Source organism: Parasteatoda tepidariorum, chromosome 8 (genome assembly GCF_982258835.1).
Source record: "Parasteatoda tepidariorum strain Cologne lab strain chromosome 8, Ptep-v5.0, whole genome shotgun sequence".
Classification (NCBI taxonomy): Eukaryota; Metazoa; Arthropoda; class Arachnida; order Araneae; family Theridiidae; genus Parasteatoda; species Parasteatoda tepidariorum.
In genome coordinates, this window is record NC_141762.1 from 25285969 (window position 1) to 25305548 (window position 19580).

General features: G+C 28.6%; 1 protein-coding gene across 3 annotated transcripts in view; it reads left to right on the forward strand.

Annotated features, from left to right (window-relative positions):
- The window catches only part of LOC107447184 (uncharacterized), a 34692-nt gene extending 19370 nt beyond the window's left edge, over positions 1-15322 (forward strand). For 2 of the 3 annotated variants that reach the window (XM_043040699.3, XM_043040701.3), the window contains 3 exons: positions 3912-3977; positions 5948-6010; positions 11630-15322. In XM_043040699.3, coding sequence (XP_042896633.2) covers positions 3912-3977; positions 5948-6010; positions 11630-12747 — 1247 coding nt within the window. In that variant the 3' untranslated portion in view covers positions 12748-15322. The remainder of the gene's footprint in view (positions 1-3911; positions 3978-5947; positions 6011-11629) is intronic. The other variant, XM_071180585.2, reaches the window with a different exon arrangement.
- Positions 15323-19580: the final 4258 nt, after the last annotated feature.

Genomic DNA, 19580 nt, shown 5'->3' on the forward strand with positions numbered 1-19580 from the left:
TAAGTTTGGATAGATATATGTAGTGTTTTATTATGATTTTTTATTCTTCTATTAGAAATTTTCCTTATTTTAATATTTAATTAAAGTTACACAATGATAAGCATTTTTCGAAAACAAAGACTTGTTGTAAAAATTGTATTGTTCAGAAATTAAGTAAGTTTATGAAAACTGTCGCTAAAAATGAAAGTCATGTCATGTTGAAGAAATTATTGCAATGCAATTAGTTCCATTTACTACATTTAATGTAACTGAAAGAAAATATTGAAATTCAAATTTACAGCCCTTTATTAAAATTGTCTATATTTGATTTGAATGATTGTTGTGATTAAATTCAGTAAATGGTTATGAGCTCTATCATTATCAAACTTTTGTCACATTCTCTCTTCCAAACGTAACAATAGTTTAAAAAAGATATTAAATAAAAAAGCATAAATAAAGCTTTGCGCTTATTGAAAATACAGATTGATTTGACAGATGATGGCATTACTCCTTTAATTTATCTGTCGCAAGTCATAGCAGTGTTATGCGTTAAATATAATCTTTAATTATAATGCGGATATTCCTTACAATTTATTTTTAATTTCCTTCATTTTATATTCAGTTTGAATGAATAGTTTAAGATTGTTATTTATTTTTGGATTTTATGTTTAACTTCCTCTTCTTAACGAGATAATTAATAATTATTTTTATTTTATAGATATAAAGTAGGTAGCAGTGCACTATATGATCTGTGTTTTTGTTTATTTACCAGTAAGAATAACTGTCTACTCTGTGGTTGTGTTCCACCAAAATTTTCAGGAAGCAGAGATCTGTTTAGAGAAAATTTGGTTCCGTTAACAGACCCTTCACAAAATATCATTTCATAAAAATGGACCCTTTTCAAAATATTTTAACCTAAAAATGGACCCTTCACAAAGTAATTTACCTTTTAATCGGACCCTTCACAATTTTTTTTATCTTCATTATTGTTTTGTTAATCGAATAAACCCTTCCCAGGAAAGTGGGGGGAGAAAAACAAATGTAAACAAACTAGATTTTGTCTTCGGCAGACGCTTCTTCCTTTATTCGTCCGAAATGAATGTTCTGCATTGAGCAGTATAGGCTAAATACCAAATATTTATATGTTGCATCGCTAATTTAGTAGTTGCAATTGCTGTTTATTTTTTAAAATTTAATTTTTTAAATTATAATCAGGGTTGGCAGGTTTTTGACATGTGACAGTTTTTGACAGTTTAAACCGTCACGTCAAAAACCTCACTGTCAAAAATGTCCAAAACCTATATTTATATGCGAAATTTAATTAATACATAAAATTTATATATTTTTTTATAAAGGATAGTGTTTCTAAATGTTCTAGAAAAAATAAATTTAAAATTTTGAAGAAACACTTATATTTTGAATAGTAACCAAAATCTTGTACTTTTGAAAACTTACATCTTTTGTAATATTATGTATTCATTTTCATGTGTTATTGAAAATTTGCAGTGATATTATTAAGAAATTTATTTATAACCAAATTTAGTGTATAGTATAGATTATACTAAAAATTAGACATTTTTAAAGATGAACATTAGCAGTTTTGTACATTAGACATCTTCTTTTAAAGAAAAATCTTTTTAATATTCTTTTAAATCTTCTTAATAATCTTTTTAACATAAGACAATACAAATTTAAGTGCTTACTGTTAAATACACAGAGTAGTTAGTGTCGATTTACAGTATATTCAGCCTATTCATTTACTATGCTGAAAATTTAGTTTATCCAAATACTTGTGAATTTCATTTTGCTGAATACTATATAGTTTTGTTGAATATCTAAATGTTCAGCTGTTGAATAATTACTTCTTGCTTTCAAGATATACATTATTTGTATTCTTAACACAAGTGGAGAGAAAAAAATTAAGAGATAAAAAATTGTTTTAAAATGATAAGTGTAATAATTATAAATAAATATAATAAACAATATGAATTATATTTATCATTATTCATAAATATAACTACTTTTAAATTCAAATTAGCATACTGAATAATAAAGATATTCGGTAAAACATTAAAATTTTTTTGTATACACTTGTATCAAGTTTGTATTTATACAACATAACTTGTAAGTTCCTTATAAATATTAGTTATATGTTCCTTATATGTCAAAAATGCATAGTAATAAACTTTTAATTTTTCTTAAGTATCAAAAAAATTTTTTTTTTTTTTTAAATATAAATATTTCAACAATTTTTGTGCACATGCATTTGAATATAAATTTCTGAGATTTTAAATCTGTTATTTTACCTTAATTTTAATTAAAAAATATTTTAAAACCTGCTGATTACCTATAGTATAATTAAATTTCAATATAATGCATGGCAACTGTTGGTAGTTTTGAAGTTTATATATTTTCTTGGCAAACTTCAGTTTTTGACATTTTTGACGGTTTAAACCAGTATTATACCCTTGTCATGTCAAAAACCACTTTTTGACGTCAAAAACCCAACCCTGATTATAATTTTACAGTGTTGAGCATTGTATGTATGTTTGCTTGAGCATTGTATGTTTTTACAATTTAAAAGCTCATTGAAAAAGTTTTTTTGCAATAATGGACCCTATTTGCGCAAATTCTCAAAAGCAGACCCTGGTTGAAAGAATGTGACTTAACGTTTATTTTATATTCACAAATTACAAGTAATTTTTTCTCAATTTTACAAAAACTGTCCTTTCACAAAATGTCTGGGCAGACGGCTGGGAAGTTATACATGTAGTATAAATTTAAAGCTTCATTTTGCTTTTAGGACAAAAACCATTTTTAAGTAATACTTATAATGAATGTGGATAATTTACCACAAAAGATAGTCAAATATAGTGATAAATGCTCCTCTTTTAAATGTAGTATGAGTGCACTTCAACAGTCTTTGAATCAGCTTTTGCAGTTGCAAATTCTTCAAAAGATGTTTTTGAATCTCTGAAAAACTCAGTTTATTATGCAAAAAGATATGTTGTGTTTGATTTTTTAAATAGTATGCTATACCTTTTTTTTTTTTTTTTCAAAACAAAAACTTGTTTGAAAAGTTAATTTGTAATGGAATTGTTGATGTCACATTGTTAAAGGAAAATTCAAAAACTTTTATACTTTTCTTATTTAATGCATTATCAGAGTAATTATAAAATGCTCATGTAGAAAACTTCTATAGGCCGCACATAATAGAAATATTTACTTGAAAATTAATGTTAAAGAACAATAAAAATATTTATGCATTTAAATAATGAACCACCCTTGAACTCTCAATGATCTTTTCGTTTTCGGGATAATTATTGAAACCAACTCTCCTCATAATTCTTTATTATTTGATTTTGTAGATATTTACTTCTATATGTGTAGTGGATTTTTATAGCTATTACAGGTTATGATGTCACAACATTAGTAATGTATAATGCCAAACTTTTAATCCAATAATATTTTATCATAAAAACCATCATATGCTTTTCTCTGCCATGGTGCTTAAAGAATGAGCTTTATACTATGTTATCTAATCAAATTTGTGACGTCAATCCTGAAATTATGGTAGCCATGCACAGGTTTCACTTAGCCTTGGTGGTCATTACCATTTTCAATGTAAGGCAACTTCTGCGGTTGCCCTTCTAATTCTGGTGGCTTTTGTCCTATCCCATAACAAAATAAAATATTGTGGTGCAAATTCCACACAAAATCAAAGGATGGTTATAACATCATTTGATTTTATTATTTTGATAATGTTTTTTAAAGCACAATTATAAACCAGAGATCCGGAGCCGAAAAAGTTTCAATGTGTCTTTATACAGTACTGATGAGTTTTCAATTTAGGAATTTTTTGTTTATGATTGTTTTATGCATTTTCAGCTTATGTGATGTTGTTTCTTTATTTTTATGCATTCTTATTACAGATTACCTGGAACAAATGAAATCAAAAAACTTTGCTTTTGCTAATGATTATTGTTTACCCCTGCAAGGTAATTTTAAATTTTCACTTCTGAATTAAACTCTTTTAATTATATTGAAATAAAACTCACAACTATTTTTGCGACACTTAGAACACATTTCTGGAAGTGACTTTGATTAAAAAACTAAACTAAACTCAGTGGTGCCTTTTGAGGGCCAAGGCCTACTGTGCCATCCCAGTTTTCTTGACCTTGGATGGCTAGAGCAGATGTCCCGATTGAATAACCAGCCGAACGGGGACGATAATGCTTAGTTCCCAAGCTAGCTTGGTGCTCATTTTATCGACTCGCTCAAGGATTGAAAGGCGAGTCGACTTTGCTCGATCTGTGGATAGAATCCTGGACCCGTGACAGATGATCATGATGCGCTACCACTTTGATTAGATAAATATAAAATTCTCTGGTTAATTATCAATATTTATTTATTTCAAAAGTAAAGTATTAATAAAAATATTTGATCAATAAAAAATTATGAAGAAACTCAATTATTTTATTATGGTAATTTGATTTATAAAGATATGTTTTCTTCATGTTTTTTAATAATTATTTATTTTAACCAATAATAAGAAACTTGCACACAAAAATTCCTTTTGATTACACGTATTATAAAAGCAAAGAATATTTATATTTTTTGTTCAGAAGGATCTAACTTATTAACTATGTACTTCCTATTCCAAATATTTGTATGAAATTATCACCATCAAGGTTTCCGAGAATCAATATATATTTTTATTTCAATCAGATTTACTTTTAATGTCACATACGTTAATCAAAACTCTGATAAATTATATTGTTAATGTTTAAAATTGCTTAATACTTTCGCGAATTTGTTAAGCCAAAAACCAAATTTATCAGTCAGCTAATGAAACATAAACTAATTTAGATCAAAAAAGATTTTTTTTAAAAAACTAGTCATAATAATTTTTATTTCTTTTAGCACAACAATTCTCTCATCAATATTTCTTGGCGCAAATTACATTCTTACTAAGTTAAAGTACTCATATTTAAGTAATCATAAAATTAAGTTGGTATAATTGAATTTTATTTTATTTTATAACCTTTGTCGAACAGCTGACCCAATTTTTGTGTTTACGACTATCAATATTCAACTTCGTTGCCTTGTAATTTTGAACCCTATCCAGAAGACAAGGGAATTCCTAGATCAATTATTAGGAGAAATTTGCTTTTGTAGAAGACTTTTTGATAGAAGACTTTTTGATAGAACTAATCCTCATTTGCATTATATAGAGAGGAAAATCACCAAAACCTCCACGGTTAGCCTAACGGCAAGGGGTCTCTACTCTCTAACCCATGATCCACCTACCACTGAGGATATTTTACGTAAGCACTAGTTATTGCAAGCTGGGTGCGGGCTTTATAATGATCAACCATCTCTAGGGTTCGAACCTGAGTCACCATCTCATGGGAGGCAAGTGCTATATCCCCTGAGCTATCACAGCTTTATATAATTAAATTATGTTTTTCAAATAGCTACTTATTTTATATACAGTTAGTAGAAATTATTATATAGTTTCATATCCCCTGTAACTCACAATTAGCTTTTTTAATTTTTAGTTTATTTAAACTTCAAGTAATAGTTTAATGCATTACTCTCTTATTATTTCTCTGGATAAAAGCTTAAATTTCAATGAAATTGGAACTTATAAATTATTTTAAATAAAACTTTAATTTCTGTATTTAATGCTAGGTTTGTTTTTGCTATATTTAGTTTTTTCTTTTCTTTTTATTCTTTTCTAACAGCTTTGTTTAACCCTTGAAGGAATTATGTGTATGCCTGTATCTAATTTTTTTTAATTATTTATGTATTTTTACCATTATTGTTTATTAAGACTAATGATAATTGTAATAATATTCAAATTGTAATGTAATTTTGTTTTTAAAAAAGTTTTTTTTTTTTTTTTTTTAAGATTTTAATTGTTATAGAGTATTAAGATACGTTTTTTAATGAAATATTTTTATAGACAGATTGGATATTAGAAAGAAACAGAAAATGTTTAAGAAAAGGAATGGAGTGTTATATAAAGGTAATATAGTAGTTATTCAAAATTTTCTGTCATAGGGGTACTTTCAAGTTTTTAGTGCATATTGAAATTATATTTTACTGTTATTGGTGGCTGTTTCACCTAAATTTAATAGTTCCAATAATAATTAGCTACTGCATTATTAAAACAGAAACAAAGTTTCCAAGGAAAACTATTTACAGTACAGAACCAGTTATACGGAAATCAGAAAACCAAAAAACCGGAATGAAATTCGATAAATTTTCCCGCCATTTTTTTTTTTAAAAATGTTTTTTTCCTCATAAGATTTTAGGATTTTTCTTTCTTTTTTGAACAATGTTTTCCTTACCATCATTTTGGAAATAATCATTAGTGTATTACTTCATAGTTTTTTCTTCTTTTTAAAATTATTTCCAAATATTTTTTTTAAATTGGTTTAACAATAAAAAAAACGGTTTTTTGTAGCGATTCAGAAAACCGGAAAAATCAGTTATCCGGAATAGCGATGGTCCCGATCGTTCCGGATAATCTGTTCCCTACTGTATTTAAAAATATATTGAACTTGAAATAAGCAAACATATTGCACTCTGGCGGACAATGAGACAAAGGAAATATCTTTGTGGATTCTATGCTGGAAAATCAACTAAAGATCAGATATTCTGTCCCCATCAGATTTTAGAGAACTCGATGGAATTTAACATTGAAACACATCTTTTTATTGATTTCAAGGCTGCTTCTCATAGTATCAATAGAAATTATCTTCTTGAATCAGTGAAGGATTCCAAAATAAATTCAAAACTCGTTAAACTGACGAGGCATACATTGAAAGATATAAAGTGTAAGATTAGGTTTCTGGGATCTCTGTCCGAAAATTTGGGCACATTTTAGGTGTTTAACGGAGAGATTCTCTATCCTGTCTTCTTTTTAATATTGCACTTGAGAGAGCTATTCGTGATCCGAACATCAATATCAGCCGTCGTATTTTTACTAGATCAGTACTACTACTTGCATATGCTGATGATATTGATGTAGTTGCTCATTCCCTTCCTGTCTTGAAAGAGGCATTTCTTGCCCTTAGGTGACTGCAAAACAAATGGGTTTAGTTCGTAAATGTAAAGAAAACAAAATGCATTTTATTTTTAAAAAACAGAGTCCCAGATCTCTGTCTTGAAATAGATTCTTTTAGATTTGAATCAGTTAGGAGTTATACTTACTTGGGTGATATTGGTAACAGATTGTCTTTGATAACAGAATGTCTTCTAAAATAAAAAACGGACTCTATCTGGCTTAATAAATAAAAATGTAATATTATTATTTTTTTGTTAAATACTTTTAAAGATGGGTTGACTTTTCCAGCAGAAATAGTTCACTTATTTCCTCTATAGAGGACTGCACTGGTTAGCTCTGCTTATTATTGAATTCTTGTGAGTTTTTAGGGTGTATAGCATGATTTGCCTCCAGGTGGTACCACTATTATAAGTTTCATAATTGAATCATAATAGTGATATTTATCTTAAATTTTAATTGTCTTTTTAAATGAAATTTTCGATTGAATTATGTGTATTTGATTTTATTTTTATTTAATTAGTATTGTTTTATCACTTTTATTAAGTATTATTTAATTCGTGACTGTTTTTATCGCCGGACTATTTTTTTTTTTTGTGACGTTCACTGATGTTACGCTGCTGCTCGTGGGAGGGAAACGGTCAGTCTAAGATTCATTTGCTGATATGTGGATAAAAGGTGGTGGAGAATAGCGGAGAGATTTGATGAACGACAGTGGTGAGCAAAGTTAGGCTGGAGCCTCTAAATAAGAATCGGATTGCCTGTCCAAGTGGTCCCATCGCTGAAAGTATGCTGATCCGCAGGTGCTAACTGCTGTACTAAAAGGAAGCCTGAAAAGAGTTTCAGTGTGCTGTCGGATCAGAAACTGGAGTGTTGATCTGTTCCACAAGTTCTGACTGCAATACTGGTGGGAATACCGACTCAAGGGATTTGGTTCATAATCTGGTTTGAAGTTTGATTTTAGAATAGTTTTAAAAGAATGATTTACCTTTATTTTTAATTGCTTTTATCGAATTTTAAGATAAATGTGCCTTTTATTTTTAATTGCTTTTATTGAAAATATAATTTCGTATTGCTAAAATTTAAACACGAAGTAACTAATAATTTGTACACATGTGATATCTGCGTAATAGCATTTGGAAGTGATTTGAGTTTGTTTTTTTTGGAAATATTTTGTATCAATAAATTTTTTTGTAAATGTTTAATGTTGCAAATAATTTCTTGATTGGTTTTTTTTCTAACCTGGTTAATACTGTTGCCAAAGTTACTATATTGATCACTAGATAATTTAAACCTGAATTTGAGAGGTAACAGTACACTGGCAAATAAGGCCATCTGTCTATGGGCTGAGAAGATTTATTAAATCTAGGTTTCTTTCTAGAAAAGCAAAGTTCTTAATTTATATAACTCTTGTCGGTCTTGACATATACATCTGAAGCTTGGACAAAAACAAAACTGGAAGATTTTGTGGAGTATACTTGGTGGTAAATGAAAGCAATTACTGGTGAAGGAGATTAAACATTGAGCTCTATGAGATTTATAAATAACCTGATGTTATTAAATTCATAAAAATAATTGGATAACCCGCATGATTTGAATGAATGATGACAATACCATAAAAGAGATATTGCTTTTTAGACTCATTGGGACAAGAAAGCGGGGAATGCTGTGGTTGAGATGGGCTGATTCGGTGGAGTCTGATTTTCTTGCACTTATTGAAAAGAATTTAGAGGTTAAGAAGAGATCAAAGATAAAACGAAAGTCGTTAAGGAGAAATCTTCAGAGGAAGGCATTGACCCACATTGGGCTGTCTAAAAATTGTACTGAACCTTCTGTAAATCAGACTTCTTTCCTAGATTTGCTCTAGATTAACCCAATAAACAAAAACAATACCTCTTAAGTTGGAAAGTGGTGAATTTAAGAAACTTCTGTTCATGTTGTCTTTTTCCTATATTTCTATTGCATTAAAAAGTTGATTTCTATCTAAAGTCTAATTGCTCCTCATGATTTTTAAGCTGTTGTTTTAAATTGTTAACAAAAATGCAAAGTTGCTGCTCCATTTTTTCAAGATTTGCTCCATAGATTTTATCAAAACACTATCATTAATCATCACTGTAATAATTCAATACTATTTTAAAACATATATTGAAGAAAATTCTTTTAATAAAGGATGGCTTATTTTAACTAGTTTAAACCAAAAAATAAACATCAGCCTTAATTTTTTTAAATTCTAAAACATGGTAACTGAAAAATATTTTGTGTTAGAAATAAAATGTGCTTACTCACTATTCTGGTTTTTTTAAATGAAGCATTAGAACATTGTACTAGTACTCTCGACCTTCACAGATGTTCAACCTGTGAACAGTCTTCAAGTCAAATTCTTACCGTACTCGTTGCAACATGTGAGGATTAATGAGAATGTGGTTGTGACCCCTCATTGTAAATATGTTAAATCATGTGGCACCAACACATAATCTTTGAAGTAACCCCATAAAAATTTTTGGGGGGGAATTAGTCTGGAAAGTGCAGTAGACCTTGTAAGAAGTTGATTGTCGTCATCCGACCCACATTCACTCCAACGATGAGGAAGTTTGTTAATTAGTGATCCGTGAGCTAATGGAGGTGCCCATCTTGTTAAAAAAAAGAAGAGATGAATATTATCTTTCTGTAATTATATTAACCACAGTTGCAGCATATATTTTGAAAACAACATCAACAGGGTTGCCACTCCACTGGGAAAACTTGGAAAATATAGGGAATTTAAAAATCACCTCAAATAACAGGAAAAATGCAGGGAATTTTGGTTTTTCTTTACAAACTGGGAAAATACAGGGAATTTAGTTCCTTATTTTGCCACGCAAAGCGTAATCTCCAGCAATTAAAACTAATAAATATAGTAAGCCCAATATAGCTCATACAAGTGCACAGTAATTAAATTGTTGTTTCCTCTCAATATATTGCGTATAATGTGTATAGGGAATTAAAACGCACGTGGTATATTTATGTATACATTCAAACCTCTTATATATAGTCATATTATTATAGTTATTTATTTATAGCCTTATATACAGTCAAACCTCAAAATCTCAAAGGGTAGGAAGAAAATATTTGAAAGATCAAAAATTCACGTTGATTAAAATTATATATTATTAACAGTAGAGTGAAAAAAAGAAACTTTTTTCTTACCTTCTTCGAAAATAGGAAGTGTTAGTTATTAGAAAACTCCATCGTTTGCTTTAGAGAAGAGAATGATGCATGAATGTTACAATTTCTAAGTGGACAATAATTTTATGTGTTATTTCTACATATTTTTTTGAAGCACCCACCTCAAATTATGTTTTTATGCTTGTGGTTTCCTTTTTCTTTTTTGCTTATAACCAAGCTTTATTTTACTCTTCGCAAGGTATCCACGCACCTGGAAAGTCATGGATTTTGGTATTGAACAAAATTTGTCATGAAATGTCATGATTTTAACTTTTTTTTTTTTTTTTTAAAAATCATGAAAAGTGAGGGATTTTGGTTGCCGAAAAATCTAATATTTAAAATGTAATGTACCCCCTCCTCTCAATTTCAGTGTTCCGATGTTCTGAATATTTGAATTTGTAACAAAATCCCCACATACTGTGATATTTTATTAAAATATAAAACGTTTTTATCCAGTCCTTTCAAAAATGAAAGAAAGAACATAATTTCTAGAGTGAATTATCTATTAAATTTCCCTGATTTCATATTTTTCATCTATTTATTGTTATTTTTTCAATGTAAAATTATAATTTAAGCTTTTTATATCACACTTACTTTTAAGAAGAAATAAAACAGGTTTAAATAACTACATCTATCTGACTATATGTAGTTATTTGCTTTTGTATTTTTTTTAGCTATTTTATTGCTTCATCTCTTTTTTTTACTCTGCGTTTTAAATTTAAAATCAATTAATATGAAGATGCAGAATATAACAGTTTTGGTTATACCTATCATTTCACTTAATGTTATTATAATGCTTTAAGTTATAGATAGTTACGCTATTATTTTAATTTCTTAAAGATAAGCAGAGTGTTACTTAAAAATTTAAATCTTCTCAACTAAAAGATCATTAGATTTTGATAATCATTTTATTCAGTTAACATTGCAACTTAATATACTGTTTTTAATTTTGTTAAATTTTTGGTTGCTTTAAATTTAATTCATGTCATTAGAACAATTATAATAAGAAAATTTTTTTTTGCACTTTACATAGTGACTTCATAAAAAAGATTTGTGATTGTACCTGTTATAAAACCTAGAAAAATGATTCGAAGTAGTTTATGTGCTAATCTCAAATGTAATATTAAGAAAATAGATATTATTTAAAAAGCTACTTGTTATGTTAAAAAGTTGTGCAGTTAATAACAGTTATGTTTTATGTAATATTTTTCATAGCTTTTTATTTATTTTTTCGACTGTAAAATAGAAACTATCGAAACTATAACTTTTCTACAATAAAGTACTATAAACCTTTATAAGACTTTCCTTGAATCATTTTTATATTGAATTTGCAAATGGATTGTTCTTTGTATTTAGTTTTCTTTTCTTTTTTAGGATATAGAAAACGAAAGCATATTTTAAGTTCGAAATCCAAATCTTTGAGAAGGAAAAAAAAGGACTATCAAAACTCTAAACCTAGCTGCAGTAATATTTCAACTGACAATACCTACTGTAATATTAATGGAAATTTACTTAATATTGATGATTGTTTTTCTGAAAATAAATCCTTCTGTTCAAATGACAGTGTACTTAATGAAGATTTAAGTGAGGATAACTCAGAGTCTTTATGTGAAAACAGTGACGAATCCAGTTATCATTCATCTGATAATGTAAATATTAATGATTCTTTCAAAACCCAACTAAAAGTAAAAAAGGAATCTTCAAAAGGACTTGATTTTTTACCATCAACTTCAAGAGGAAGTTTTGATAAAAATCAATTAGATTCAAATGAAAGATTTGGTAGCACTGGAAGTGAGGAATCAAGTTATCATTTATCTGATAATGGAAATATTAATGATTCTTTCAAAACCCAGCTAGAAATAAATAATGAATCCTCAACGGAACTTGATTTTTTAACATCACCTTCAAGAGGAAGTTTTGATAAAAGTCAATTAGATTCAAATAAAAGATTTGGTAGCACTAGAAGTGATCGAGGTTTAAGAAACTTGAATAATAAACTGTGTGAAAGAAAAATGGATCAAATAACTCCTGTTAACACTAGATTTCGGACATTAACTGCATCTAAAAAAAGAAAGAGATCTGATGAATCAAAAAGTTCTGAAAGTAATTGTCACAATGTTAACCGCGAATTATTAAGCCCAAAGCATTCTAACATAAATTATTCTGCTGTGAAAAAGTTTAAAAATAATCAACCATCGCCACAGAAATTTAATTCTTTTAATGATGATTCTGGATCACTAAAAGGTATTGAAGCCCTTTTTTCACATCATTCACCTATTGTACTCTCACCATTTACTGTAATGAAGCAATGTAAAAAGACAATGGTAACATCGAAAGATGATTTTGCATCCACCAATTCTAAAACTGTTCTAAATGGAAAGGAATGTGATCCACTTTCAACTCCATTTCAATTTGGAAACAGCAAGGACCATACTTTAAAGCAGAGAACTTCAAAATCGAAATCCTTACTGTTAAATTGTGCATCTGAGTAACATTTAAAATAAGCAGAAGAAATGTAATGGTGATAGTTTTCTTAAAGATTAACATTCACCTCAGCTCGATCAAGACGTATCTTAAAAATGTGATCGAAAGATGATTTTGCATTCTCCAATTCTAAAATTGTTTTTAATTGAGAGGAATGTGATCTAATTTCAACTCTATCTCAATTTGGAAACAGTAAGGACCATTCTTTAGAACAGAAAACTTCAAAATTGAAATCCTTACTGTTAAATAGTGCATCTGATGCATTTAAACGCAACATTCAAAATAAGCAGAAGAAATGTAATGGTGAAAGTGTAATGGTCTCAGCCTTAAGGTACTTTTTTTAGCCAAATTAAGTAAATTTTTTTAGTTTTTGTTGTTATAAATATTGTGCCAGGGTAGGGGTGCACAACCTGGGTCCGCGGCAGCAACCTGAACAAAATGAAAATATTTTATTCATTTATTATTTTATTTTATTTTTTTTGAAAAAAAAAAAAGTTTCGGAAATTTCTAATCCAAGTTTATGGCGCACCCTATCTCAATCGATGTAGTTTTTTAATTGTTTTTTTTTTTATGGTTAACGCTATGGATTTACCCTTAGTTTTGAAAATCTAAATATTTTTGATATGCTATTATTACGATACACAAATTTTTAATTTTAGTTACCATTTTTTACGCTCTTCTTGTGTAACAATTTCATTGTAAATCCAATGACCTTTCAGTAGTAATTGCTACCCATTTTACTTAGTTTCTGAAATCGTTTTTTTTTTTTTTTTTCTTCTTCCAAATCTGTATTAACGTCTTGAAAGCGATTAAACGCTTTATTTGCGCCAACTGCAGCTCAAATCTAAATTACTTTTTTCAGCAGTTATTGCTACTCATTTCCGCTTGGTTTTTAAAATTGCTACATTTTTAGCCCAATACTATTACGAATCGCAAGTAACACCTCTCATTTCGATAACCATTTTTTTATGTGGTTTATTTGTGCCGATTTTATCGCAAATCCAATTATTTTTCAATCGTTATTTTGGCAATTATTGCTTCATATTTCTACTGCAGCTCAAATCTAAATTACTTTTTTCAGCAGTTATTGCTACTCATTTCCGCTTGGTTTTTAAAATTGCTACATTTTTAGCCCAATACTATTACGAATCGCAAGTAACACCTCTCATTTCGATAACCATTTTTTTATGTGGTTTATTTGTGCCGATTTTATCGCAAATCCAATTATTTTTCAATCGTTATTTTGGCAATTATTGCTTCATATTTCTACGAGGTTTTCAAAATCCTGATATTTTTTATACGCTATTGCAACGCTTTCATTTTGTATCCATCATTTAAATAAAATCACTTTTTTGATGTGCTTTATTTATGCCGATTTCTTTGTAAATATAAAGGGATTTTTATGATTTTTCAGTAGTTGTTACTACATGATTTAAAAAATTCTGAAGTGTTTAGTACTATACTTTCACGGCATGCGAATTTTGAATCGCGCATGAAAATAATTACTTTTTATGTGCTTTATTTAACATAAATATAAGAGGTTCTTTCAAAACAGAAAATTTATCTTCATTTTTTTTTTTTTTTTGGTGTAAATAATGTTTAATTAATTGTTAATAAAGTATTGGCCATGAAGAGTTAAAAACAAATATCTTAATAGTTTTTTTTATTATTAAGGAAAATAGTTCCTTCAAGATCAATGTTTTCTTTTTCTTTCATCTCTCAACCCCTGCCTCTTATAAATTATTTAAAATAAATGCTTTAAAGTTGAAGTATATTCCCTATGTTGAGTCTTATTTTGCTCTGAAAGTCTATAATTTTTGTTTAATCATTTTTTTCCCTATAAACTCTTTTTTTACTCAATTTCAAAAGTATTTAACTTGCATTTATTTTAATGACTAGAATATTTAATTTTATGAACATTAAAAGTTTTTAATGTTAAAATTTATGTTCAAATGTATATTTGTATTATGTAATATGATAAGAAAAACAAGAATTTTTCCATTGTTTTAATTATTTCAATTTATCTGAATTTTTTTTTCTGGTGAATTTATTCTGATTTTTTTTCTTTCTTTTTTTTAAGTAATCCGTTTTGCAGTTTCTAATTTTAAACATTGAAAAGTATTCAATTTCATGCAAACATAATACAAGGTTAAGTGATTAAAAAAAACAAGTTCCTCAAAGAGGGATGTTTAGATAACAATTACTACCAAAAGTGGCTGTCAACATGTCTAAATACTTTGGAATGTGGCCCTTCATTGGTCAATCTGCTGTGCTGCGGCCCTTCACTCAAAAAGGTTGTGCACCTCTTATGTTAGGGTATTTTAATTTTTAAACCCTTTTGAAGATGTGTCCATTAATCAATATAAAGTTGCCACTATTTACCATGGAAGGTAAGATTCTTATAAATTTGGTATTGGTCTCATTTATTGTGAGATCCATGTTTGTAGCAGCAGAATTGAGAGCCAAAACAATTTATTTGCAAATTTGCATCCCTATGTTTATTGCTGGAACAAGTTTTTAAGTGTCTACTGCTTTTATGATTTGAGAATGGTTTTTGTGCAATAAAATCTGTTTATAACCTTTCATCTGATGATATCTTAAAATATTAAAATTCAATTCATAAATTGCATCAATGAGCAACAAAGGATTTTTTTTTTCTAATTTTGTGTCAAAGCAAGCTTAACTGATGGCCAAATTTATAGCCAAAACGTAAAAATTTGCCTCATTGATCTACGAAATCAAATGAAATAGACTTAAAAATTTAAATTTTTTCCCTTAGGAACAAGCATAGCACATTACAGAATTGAACCCGTTGAACCTTTTTCCTAGCTCCGAAATTTGACACAAATTAGATAGAAGAGAAATGGTTGAGAGCCTCCGCCCACAAGTTTTTTTGTGTAAAACTTCCGATGCTAACTTGCTTCACTTTGTTGCCAAATTTGATTTAAAATCAAATTTGAATTAAAATCTCCATATCACTGATTCAAAGGTTCTCATCAAGCTCATCTTAGTTCTAGTTACCTCATTGTCAGCCTTATAAAGTGAAAAGGGAATTAACCAACTTTTTGCAAGATTTTGTTTTTAATTCTCCAGAACTTAAGAAAATATTTTGCAAAACAAGGAGCAGTTGGCATCCCTGTATAAAATTGTTTTCTACTACATCCCCGATCACTGCAGAATTTTAGAAAATGAAAGGGTCGTCAAATCTGCTAAAAAGAAATCCTCTTCTCAATAACCTGGTCATTTTCCCAACTTTTTAATTGAATTATATAAAAAAATGTTTCCACGCATGTCCATGCACAATTGATACAAAGGACTAGCCGCCTTTAGCAGCCATCTAGGTCACTTTTCAAAATTATCTTGTAAAACACATAAACTCCAATGATAACCAAGCCGAATGCACAGCACATGAACATGACTATTTAAATATCCCATTTTCTCCCTCTCCTCCAATTCTAACACCCTAATTAGTTATGAGCAATATATTAACCAGATGTTATCCACGTCTGGCTGTTGCCTGTGGCTTTGCCTGCGCGGATTCAATTCAATTTCAACTTAAACTATTTTTAAGAGATGTCCGCTATATTGTCAAAGTTTATTTGATATCGAATTTTAGTTACAATATAAAATCGTTTTGGCCGCCATTGAATTGGTAGTAGGCAACATAAGTATTAAAATTATTTCCCTCTCTGTCTTGAGATAAGATTTAAAAATAAAAACTCATTGCAATTTGGTTATTACGTTCTGTTCTAATTCCTCAAGCACTTCTCAAGCCATAACTCTAATCTCACAGAACATTTACAGGGGTGCCAGGATGGGAGGTCACTGTCGGGCTCTCTTTTATTTTTTGAAACGCAAATAAAATTTGTCAATATTACACTCTTTTTTTCAAAAGCGATGATAAAAATGTGCAATAGTATTATCTCATATATCCATTCTACAATTCGTATATCTTCCAAAAATCAAATCTCCTTGACATTGAAAGGCCTATTTTTCAATCATTTTTCATGGAGCTCCTATTTTGGAGTTCAAACGAACTAGTTTCATCAAAAATTGAAAGCATCAATTTGCTCATCTTTAAAAAACCCTTGCACATTTCATTTATGAAAAAGAAAAATTTGAAAAGTGTATCAGTGAATAGGTAAATACAGTTTGGTTAGCAATGTCGGCAGATGTTGCACGAAGTTGGGGAAAAAAATTTTCATTTGTAATTACGTACTACAAAAACTTATCGTAACATTCAAATACATAAAATTTCTATGATTTACAGATTGCATAAGTAACACAAAGTTGAACATATAACTTGTGAAAGTATTTTTACCACTTCATATTAAAAAAAAATAATAATAATCTAGCATGCTTCTCACTGTTATTATTCATGAACTTTAGATTAAATAATATGAGTTTTTGCACATTTCTCGAGAAATGAGCAATGTGATATCAAAATTTTATTTCATTTGCATAATTTTTAAGTCAAATATTTCTTTTCTGCAATGCGAACGCGCAATTCAGTTTAGTGGAAATGCAGAAACTGTCAGAAAGAAAAAATATTTTTTCAGCCACATGTTCTTATGTCTATATAAATAGTTTATACTGGCAGATTCGGCTTTTCGTATTTTTAGAAAAACTTATCGCAGTTAAAAAATCACTTTTTGCTGTTTTGTATTTTTATAATGAAAATTTAATCCCTATTTTAAAATTAGTTTCACAGTAATAAAATTTTAAAAATTTTGCATGGAGAAAAAAATATTAAATACTTTTCTGTTGAAAAAGATTCTGATTATGACAATCAAAATATACAACATTTGAATCATTCATTTGGTCTAAGTTATCCCGATAAAATTACCAAATTTCAGCAAATTTTATCACATATAATCATTTTTGTTAATTTTACTAAAATCATTACCAAAGCGCTTCGGTGAATATCGCCCAGCTACACTAGTGTGCAAAAATGGAACAACTAGCATAACTACTAAACAGGCAGTTACAACAGAGGAAAAAGTCATTGAGAAGACCAATTACGGTAAGGTAAAGTAGAAAATTTGCATATAAGCAACATGGTGTATCGGGGGAGGGGGCATCTTGTAAAGAAATAAAACGAGCTGGAAGTCGAAGCTCAATATTTATGTTGCACAGTATACATCAGTATGATTTTTAAACGAAGTGAATTTGTTGTTACGGTGTGATATGGCCAACGGCGTCACGGAAGCATTTGTGGACTCCATCACCGAATTAATATATGTAGTTTTATAAAAGTAAATAATTTGAAACTAGCGAGAATTAAAAAGAAAATTATAGAAAAGTGGTACTGATTCGCTTCAGAGAAGCGTAAAAAATCGCCATACTATTGTTGACGCCAGTAGAGTCTTAATTACTTTCGATAATATGTGCATATTGAAATAAGCTCTATGAACTAAAAAGCAAAATTAATGCAGTAAGAGGAACTCTAAAAAAATTGTCATACTATTATAGACGACTATGATGCGTAATAAGTGCTGCAAAATTGAAATTTTAAAAAAAAATTAACTCAAAAGCTAAGTTAATGGAAAAAAAGATTTTGGGGATATTATTATTCGCCATATTGCTGATACCAATGCTTAATTATTATATGCAGTATGTATTAATTGACAAAAAAAAATGAAGCTATGTGCTAAAAAGCAGAGTTTGTGGAGAGAAGGTTAATTGAAAATTCGTTTAGGGATAGCGTAGAAAACCGCCATACTCAGCTGATGCTTAATTAATTTTGGTAATAGTATGTATTATGGTAATTGGTGCAATTTTTATAAGTAGCCTGCAATTTCCGTGTTTCAAAACATATTTTTTCCAGTCATAGTTAAGATAGTGTATTAATATTTTAATGAATTATAATTAAAAGAATTTTTTCCAGCGCTATTTATAAATATTTTAAATAGTAAATCGATAATGTAATGTCGATAGAGAAATGGTCACGCTTCAAATTCCTTTTTAAGGTCTTTTAATGATTCTATTTGTTTTTAAAATTTCTGCTTTAGTTTGCGGGCATTGATAAATGTATTCCGCTCAAAACTCAAATGTTGAAGGGTTATACAATAAGCATCAAATATACTAATGTAGGTATAAACTATTAATGGTATTTACTTACTATTACGTACTATTAATGCTATATATTTTTGGTAATTATTAAAACTGCACTGATCCGCGCACCTGGAAAGTCATGAATTTCGGTATTGAACAAAATTTGTCATGATTTTAACTATTTTTTTTAACAAAATCATGGATTTAGGTTGCCAAAAAATATAATTATTAAAATGGAATTTACCCCCCCCCCCCCAATTTCACAGTTTTCCAAATATTTGAATTTGTAACAAAATCGCCACTCACAGTCATATTTTATTAAAATATAATATGTTTTTATAATATTCTTTAAAAATTGTGTTCTTTCAAAAAAATGAAAGAAAAAGCATCATTTCTGGAGCGAATCATCTTTTTAAATTCTGTAATTTCAGAATTATTATTTTTGTTTTATCAATTTAAAATTCTAGGTGAAGCTAACAAGTCATTGGTGATGTTTTTTTATTCCTTTCCGATGAACTAAGTATCTTTAGAATATAATTCTGCAGAAAAAAAATATTATTTGCTTTTGTATTTTTTTCAGCTCCAACTCTTTTTTTTTTTTTTCTATTTTTTTTAAATTTAAAATCTAAAAATATGAGATGCAGAGTATAACAGTTTTGGTTATACCTGTCATTTCAATTAATGTTATTATAATGCTTTTTTAAATTTATTGTTGTTTTTTTATTGGAGAAAATAGTAACTTCGTTAAATCATGAAAAATTCTTGGAATTAGTCATGAATTTGAAAA